This window comes from Anarhichas minor, unplaced genomic scaffold, assembly GCF_050575085.1.
Source record: "Anarhichas minor isolate MPS153535 unplaced genomic scaffold, ASM5057508v1 ptg000058l, whole genome shotgun sequence".
NCBI classification, from domain to species: Eukaryota; Metazoa; Chordata; class Actinopteri; order Perciformes; family Anarhichadidae; genus Anarhichas; species Anarhichas minor.
Genome location: NW_027466504.1, coordinates 2,247,167 through 2,255,108, shown reverse-complemented (window position 1 = coordinate 2,255,108; position 7,942 = coordinate 2,247,167). Strand labels below are relative to the sequence as shown.

Here is a 7,942-nt window from a genome sequence, read left to right as displayed (position 1 = left end):
CAATGAACATATATTTAAACCAGATCAGAAAACTAATCAAATATAAAGCTTGAGTTTAATCTGCGATCCGTCTTCACTGTTTACCTGTTGAAAAAAAAAATCGTATCAATGTCGGCTGCAGCGTCCAATCACATAACTGATGAACAATCAGACAATTCTTGTCTTTCTTTGGGGGCGACAGTGGCTTACTGGGTAGAGAGGCAACCGAAAGGTCACCGATTTGATCCTCGGCTGCACCGTGTCCTGTGTCGAAATGTCCCTGAGCGAGACACTGTACCCCTAACTGCTCCCCGGGCGCCTGTCATTGGCAGCCCACCCAACCCTATATATACAGGGATGGGTCAAATGCAGAGAATAATTTCCCCACTGTGGGACTAATAAAGGAATGTTTCTTCTTCTTTCAATGAGGGGGCGTGTGGCCGACACTTCCTGGAAGGCTGTTCTCGTGGGTCCTCGCGCATGGGTCCTCGCGCATGGCTCCTCGGAGATCCCTCCTCCCTCCTCGATCCTCACTCCTCCGAGCTAAATAAGAGCTTTGGGACGGCCGTCAATATGGCGGTGCAGAACAACTTCCGGTTCAAGCGAGGATCGAGGAGCGAGGAAATTACAAATAAGAGACTTGGGATGTACCCGTAGTCGGCCGGTAAAACCAAAGAAGAAGAGTGCGAGGAGGGTAATTTAAAATAGAAACGGATGATAACTGTCCTGAAATCTTCGGATAATAAAAACGTTTAACGTTAGATCATCTTCAGAGAGCGACTTTTGTATGCTCTCTAGGTCTGGTGTTTCTAAGGATATTTTCCGATCGGACTAAATCAGGTAACACAAGAATATGTTAGTTGTACAAGCTAACTGTATCAGCTTCAATATACTCTGTGAAAAAAATAGACAAGCCAAACAGTCTGATTAACACTAACGGAGACTGACGTAGGATTTAGCTAGTAACTAAAAACTCAGCAAGTGGAAGCTAGTTGCATTTGTTCACTAAGATTACAGGGCTAACTGTACCATCTGTATTCAAGCGTCAACGATTAAAGACTAGTTTAATGTGCTATCTAACACGCTAACTGAGAGCGTAATTGAACTGCTAACGTTATAGTTATCTGTAAACCAACAGATTAAGTTTGATTTACGGTTTATTGACCTAAATATAACGATACTAACGGGATCAAATGACAACAATATTCCACACACCATTGGTGAAAAGTAACAAAACATCGCTACACTTAACTAACGTTAGCTACTCAAATACTGTTCAAATACTGTAACTTGTACAATTTTGAGATAATGCTACTTGTACTTGATGGAGTATTTCCATGTTATGCTATTCTACTTCGTACTCTACTACAATTCATGCGGAAATACTGTACCTTTTCCGTCTACTTTTATTTCATTACTTTAGTTACTTTTACTGTACCGATTGAGAATACAGAATACAAATCAACTGATGTATTTTAAATTCAGCTGCCTTGCAGTTTATATAGTAGATCCCCACCTTTACCAGCTGCAACATTAAAGCGATGAACTCATTAATGCATCACTAATTATGATTCTTTAATATAATGTATATGAATCTAAAATGTTGCATTTCATTGGTTTAAACATGGAAATGGTTATTTGACTAAAATGAGAGAGTAAATGTATGTGAGTGTACTTATGTGTGTGAGCACACTATACACATGCCTGCATGTATGCACAGTATACATGTAGGTATGTGCGCTCTGAGGACACTTTGGTGGGTGAGCCGAATCAAGTGGCCACACTCAAAGATGGGAAAGGTCGCTTTCTTGGGGTGTGGGGTGGTTTGCTAAGGGGATACACTGGGTGTATGTGTATAATATTTAGGGATGTAATAGGTGGAATGTGTGTAGATATGTAAGTAAGTCGCCTATTCATGTATGTAGTCATTGGCACACCAGCGTGCCATAGAGAAACAATGATTTTGCTGGCGACACATTTCTAGCGACGTGTCTCGGTGTGATCGTGGGGCCTTAGGTCCTAGCTCTGTGAACTTAGCTTCCATCCTGGCTCTCCTCTTTGGGCAGTCGACTCCACTTTCAGTGGCATTTGGTCTGGCTGGTCGTGGCGGTGTTGTCTCAAGGTCCTTGGTATATTGTCATTTATCTTAAGTACTCCAGTAAACGAAAATAAAATGTTCCAAGATAAACTGCACAAACATTTTCTTTTTTGGGCACATTCCACTGAAAATCAATGTCTCTATTGTTTCCTGTCAGGATGAGTTCCTCCTCCTTCCTCTCTCCTACCCCCTCTCCTCACCCTGCCCCTTTTCCCCTTTCCTCCTCCTCTCCGATTCACTGTCCTGAGCTCGACCTGTCCGCCACACCCAGCTCCGCTCCCAAGCCCAGCCGCATACACATGAAGCCCAGCCCACTGAAGTTTGGTCAGCAAAGTGACCAATCACAGCTGAAGCCCTTCCCCCAAGGACAGACGGGAAGAGGGGCAAACATACAGGTGATGACATTATCTTTTAGTCCTAGTATGTTTTTGTGACGATGTCACCCTGTAGTCCTGGTGTGTGCGAGGGTGTAATGACTTCATTCTGTGTCTGTTCTGCAGGTGTTTTTTGACGAGCCGGTGGATCTCGCGGTAACACTGGAGCAGAGTAGAGACATCCCACTTAAGCAGCCAATCAGAGGTCAGAGGTGGAGCAGAGGACGTCACCACTGTAACCAGTCTGACAATTATGACTGAGGGCCCTATTTTACACCCGGCGCAAAGCGACGGCAACTGTCATTGCTAGTTTCAGATCTACGCAGTTGTGATTTTCACGCCAAGCCCCCACGTTGTGTAACACCAAATGTACTTGTGTCCAGACAGACGCAAGTACATTGCTACACATCTTATAAGATAACACTCTCAGACCATGGCTACGTTCAGACTGCAGGCAAATCCGATTTGAAGACAGACTGTCTGCACTGCTATGTGCAAGTGATCAGATCATCTTTCTGTGTCCAGACATCACCGACCTATCTGCATGGGTTGCTGTGGTAACCACATAGACGTCTGCAACCAGACCTGGCCGAATTTTAACCCCCTAGGAGAACTCAGCATTATGATTGTTATTATTAAATATATTTTTTGTAGTAATTTATTATTAGTATTATTTTTGTTATTGGATGTGCTTTATCAAAATGTTCATTATGCATTGTAGCATCGGTGCCGGCATTTTTTTGAGGCTTAAACCTGATTGTTTTGAGTGTAGCCCCAAACATACATTTTAAATGTAAATCGATATGAAGCTCTACAAAAAATGTAGGCTAATATGTTACAATGTGAGATAGCGTTCATAACGCAACAGCCTGTCAAAATGAATGCAGGTCTCTGTTAAGGGCCAAATGACCTGAGGCTGTGGTTACACTTGTCTTTTCAATGCAACTTTTGTCATCCGATCATGTCAGGCCACATTAACAGGCAAGTCTGTACGCTCCAAGATCGGAACTTGAAACTTGAACTGGGAACTGCCTGTTTTGCGCTTCCACTGAAGCAGGTGATGAATGATGGATTTCACCTGTTTATTCATCAGGTTATCATTGCAGCTGGGCGGCTTATTAGGCCCAACTGAAGAGAGGTTAACGTCATGTTGCCTGAGTGCCACAAGAAGGATCTCGGCCCTGCTCTGCTATTGAGCCCTGTGACACTACTCATTCACGAGCCCATTTCGACAGACCATAATTCCTGCTTTGTTAAAGAAAACAAAAGTCCGAAGCACCCGCTGTTCCTCTGACAGCAGACAGCCGGACTTCACGGGCTACACAACGCTAGCTGACTGTAATCACACAAATAGGCCAATGTCATTAATCTAGTGTCTCAGAAAGAGACGGCAGTGCAGTGGATCTCTCACCTCCTCCAAAGATCAGAGAGATTGTGACCTTCTTTCACAGAAGCGCAACAGCAGCCCATGTGACAAAACAGGAGTTGCTGCAGCTTCCTGTACACAAATGAATCCATCATTGTTCAAAGTAAAAACTATAGACTGTAATAGAGCTAACACTGGTTGCTGGTCAATGGAATAATCAATAACAACTGTTGTTTCTTACTCTTATCTGGCTTTATGTAGCCCCCAGACAATGGGTGGAGTCCCGTGGTGGCAGATTGACAGTATCCAATCAAGATCCAGGCTTTCTCGAGAGGGTGGGGCTAAACACCACTCTGGCTCTGAAGGCGGAGCTTCAGTCCCTGCAGGTTCACACTTTTTAGCAGTAGGTTATCTATAAATCACAGCTGAGCTAATTAACTGCTGGTTCCCATGGTAACCTGTCTGTTGTCCTGCAGGGTGCTGAGTTTAACTCCCAGAAGGCCATTCAGGAGACTCTACGTAGGTCAGAGAGGACCAAAACCTTGATCAACACCAGAGCTACTGAAGGTAACACACACACAAAAGGGGTGCCTCTCATTTACCTTATTTCAAGCAAGATGAATGTGTTAGCAAGGTATGTTGAGCCTAAAGTTGAGTTTGAAAAGTCACGGAGGTGGTTCTCTTTTTACCTGGCTAGATCACCATGGTAATTTATCTTGCAAACCTAACCTGTATCGGAGGAGATTATTTTTAGTTTTAAATTGGGGTTGACTATAAAATGCACCACCATGTAACTAATGAACTCCTTTGCAAATATCGTCACTAGGGATGCAACTATGAAAATTTCATGTCACGATTATCCTGGCCAAAGACATTGCGATTAACAATATTATCCCGATAATTCTCAAAATATGCTCAAAATGGCACTAAAACATACAGCAATCACTTTACCTCACATTTTATTAAGACACAAATATTTTTACTGCATGGAACACACATCGTTTTGTTCAGAACATCCTATTTTAGTGATGCATAAATAAAGTATAAATGATAAATAGCGTGACTGTTTTTCTTTTCATGAAAATTCCTGTATTTTATACAATGCAGCATTTCCTAAAAACAATTTTTAGAATCATAAAACAATAATTTCTCTCAATTATGACTTATGACAAAGTTCATAAGTGATAATTGATTGACAGTATGTTCGTTTGTATAGACTTTTAGTGGTTCGATTTCACTTTCAACTTCAACTCAATTAGGGTCATATACATTTTCTATTTCTCAACCTTGTTTAAATTTCTACTTCCTTTCGCTCTGTCTTTGTCTGTAGAAGTGAATGTCTCTCGCTCTCAGCTTCTCTTCGCTTCATTGGTCTGTGTCGAGGTGCAGGAAGATCAGCTGATCAGCCAGGTGCTGCAGCATAGGCTGCTGCCGCCCTGTCTTGGCAACAAGGCAGCAGATGGGCCCTCTCTTCTCCTCTTCATGACCTCTGACCACCTTAGACAAAAACCTGTCCCACTAGAGGAGGAGCCTGTCAACTACAAGCCCTGCCCATTGCCATGTCCCACTTGCTCTACCTTTGACCTCCACAGAAGAGGGAGATGCTGAGAGGCCATGCCCTGACATGCACACGGGAGAGCTCTGATTGACAGTAGATACTGAGGTCAGACTGTGTGTGTGTGATATCATTAATAATAGTGATCACATTTTTAAAATTATTAATATAAACTGAAATCTGTATTTAGATACCTTTTGTTTTTCCAATAAAGTCTTTTCAAACACAGGGTACATCTCAAGTCTGTTAATTGAATCCATGTTTCCCTCACTTGCGTCCATTTCTGATAACGGCGACCGCCGATCACAGCTGGATCAGCTGTCAGTCGGCTTTAAAAGCTGGAGAGACTTTTGATGGAGTTTGTCTGCTCACTTGGGTACTGTACTAATACGAATAAAGACACCCACTTATATAACTGTATTTATACTGTGTTCTGTACCAGTTTATAAGCGCAGGATTGATTTGTATTTGCAGATTGCGTTTGTCTTATTTATTCCTTGTTTGGGTCTGTATTTATAGATATTCTGATCGTGAAGTCATTATTTAATTACACAGAATATGATTATGGTTTCTTTTGAACCCGGAAAGTATTTATGAGGCTAATTGTTTTCGAGGAACATTGAAATTATGCAACTAATAACAAACTCGACACTCAGCCTGATGTGTTTCTTGCTGACAGACACATAGACTCTCCTGCTCTCTCTTATAATAAAAGTTATTAAGTAAAAGATCATAAAAAGACAAATATTTCTGTCCCTTTCTTGTTCAGACCTTCAATTAACATATAGTTTTACCAGATGGTGAATTAGAAAACATGAATTATAAAACTTGATACAGAGTAATGCACTTGAATTTAACCTGTGATCTGTCTTCACTCTGATATGAAACTTCAGTGATGAGTCGCATCGTTCAATCAAAACTGATAAACTATGTGTTGGCCGTTAAAAGACTTCTGTGAAGGCTGCTCTCGTGTATCCTCGCTCATGGCTAGTAATGTGCAGCAGAGTGTGCGTGCATCTGTGTAGCAGACACAGTGTTCAATCTGTATGTTTCCGCCTGTAATGGAATACTTTCACGATGTAACAAGTTCTGTGGCCCTTGTTGTTTAGACTGATGGTATTGTTCTGCAGGAATGCTAAGGGGTGCTTTGAATGACGACAATCCCTTCTGTAGTAGTTGGCCCGATCCCAATGTCCCCCCTAAAGCCTCAAACCCTGAACCCTCAAGGACTTACTGACGTCACCTGTGGTTGAGTGTGAGAGACTGTGAGGGCTTGAAATGGTGTAAATACGAATGGGACAGCATTTTAGTGCAACATATCACGTTACCATGACAACGACAAAAAATATGGACAATTGTGGGTATTTATTTTATACTTTGTACTCCCTGATTTGAACGTCTTCCAGGCTCTTTCCTCGCATGAGAGGTAATTTTAAATAATCTATTTACTCGTTTTTGTCAAAACAGCTTCGATGACAAAATCAAATGAATAAATAAATAAATATCCTCTGATTTCATGTTTTTTTTTTTGTTCCATCTTTCACCCTTAATGTTTCTGAGTAAATCTAATATGACAGGCTGAACACACTTAAGCCGTCCTCTTTGTTTACCTTTTTTTTTTTTTTTTTACGCCTCCATGTGTCCACTTGTTACCCTGTGTTTAATGTCACATTGCAATGATTTGTGGGTAATTCCCTGAGGCAAAGTCTGCATCTAATGCTGACTTACGGAAAGGTTTCATAAAGAGCTCAAAATGTCTGCCAGAGAGCCCTCAAACACTCGACGATTTGACAGTGGGAAAGCCCTAAACCAGGGGTGTCAAGCTCATTTTCACTCTGGGCCACATCAGCATTACGGTTGCCCTCAAAGGGCCGGTTGTAAATGTAAGACGGTGTAAATGTAACTACTCCTAACATATTGGTAAATAACTGTCTCTGCATTTGATTATTGTTTATTCAAGTGTAAAAATATTGTACATGCAGTTATATAAATGTAAAAATATATTTCAGCACATTTCTGTTATTATAACTTAAATCCTTTTAATTTAGGGTTAAGAAACCCACATTACTCTATCAAAGTTTTAAAGAAAATATCAAAGCCAAATATCAAACACAAGTAATTATAATGACTTTGTTCAAAGCTTAAAATCCTTTCAAGGGTGCGTTTGCACAATCCCACGTGAAGTATTTCATCTGTTTTAAAGCCACGTTTAAAGTAGTCTTCAATGTACTCACAAACCATTTCCATTTAAAATGTACAGTAACCAGCCAAAGAGCTGCTTCTATGACTGTTGTGTTTAAGTATCTCATAATTTTGACTTTCTATCTCATAATTTCGACTATGGGAATCTTTTTATTATTTATTTATTTTTGCTGGCTGGCGAATTTGCGGGCCACATAAAATGACGTGGCGGGCCTGATTCGGCCCGCGGGCCTTGAGTTTGACACCCCTGCCCTAAACCCTAACGGACTTTGCGGGAGCGCGCCTCAAAGTCCGTGAGTCCGTAAGGGTGGAGATTGGGATTGGGCTGTTATCTGTTTTTTGTTGACACAGGTTCAGCTCCAGAACTT

General features: G+C 41.4%; 1 protein-coding gene across 2 annotated transcripts; it reads left to right on the top strand.

The window, feature by feature from the left end:
• Window positions 1-515: 515 nt before the first annotated feature.
• ppp1r35 (protein phosphatase 1, regulatory subunit 35) lies at window positions 516-5,601 on the top strand. Of its 2 annotated transcripts, XM_076076634.1 has the most exons (7): window positions 527-673; window positions 778-819; window positions 2,235-2,472; window positions 2,578-2,656; window positions 4,079-4,203; window positions 4,294-4,384; window positions 5,148-5,601. In XM_076076634.1, exons 3-7 carry the CDS (start codon window positions 2,236-2,238, stop codon window positions 5,423-5,425), a joined length of 810 nt encoding a protein of 269 aa, XP_075932749.1. In that variant the 5' UTR covers window positions 527-673; window positions 778-819; window position 2,235; the 3' UTR covers window positions 5,426-5,601. The 2 variants fall into 2 exon arrangements, with proteins under 2 accessions (XP_075932750.1, XP_075932749.1); XM_076076635.1 differs by lacking the exon at window positions 778-819 and having other exon boundaries at window positions 516-673.
• Window positions 5,602-7,942: the final 2,341 nt, after the last annotated feature.

Coding starts and splice junctions, on each gene's coding strand:
- ppp1r35 (XM_076076635.1), top strand. CDS start 2,236: ATGAGTTCCTCCTCCTTCCTCTCTCCTACCCCCTCTCCTCACCCTGCC. Junction 2,473..2,577: donor GAAGAGGGGCAAACATACAG/GTGATGACATTA, acceptor TCTGTTCTGCAG/GTGTTTTTTGACGAGCCGGT. Junction 4,385..5,147: donor CAACACCAGAGCTACTGAAG/GTAACACACACA, acceptor CTTTGTCTGTAG/AAGTGAATGTCTCTCGCTCT.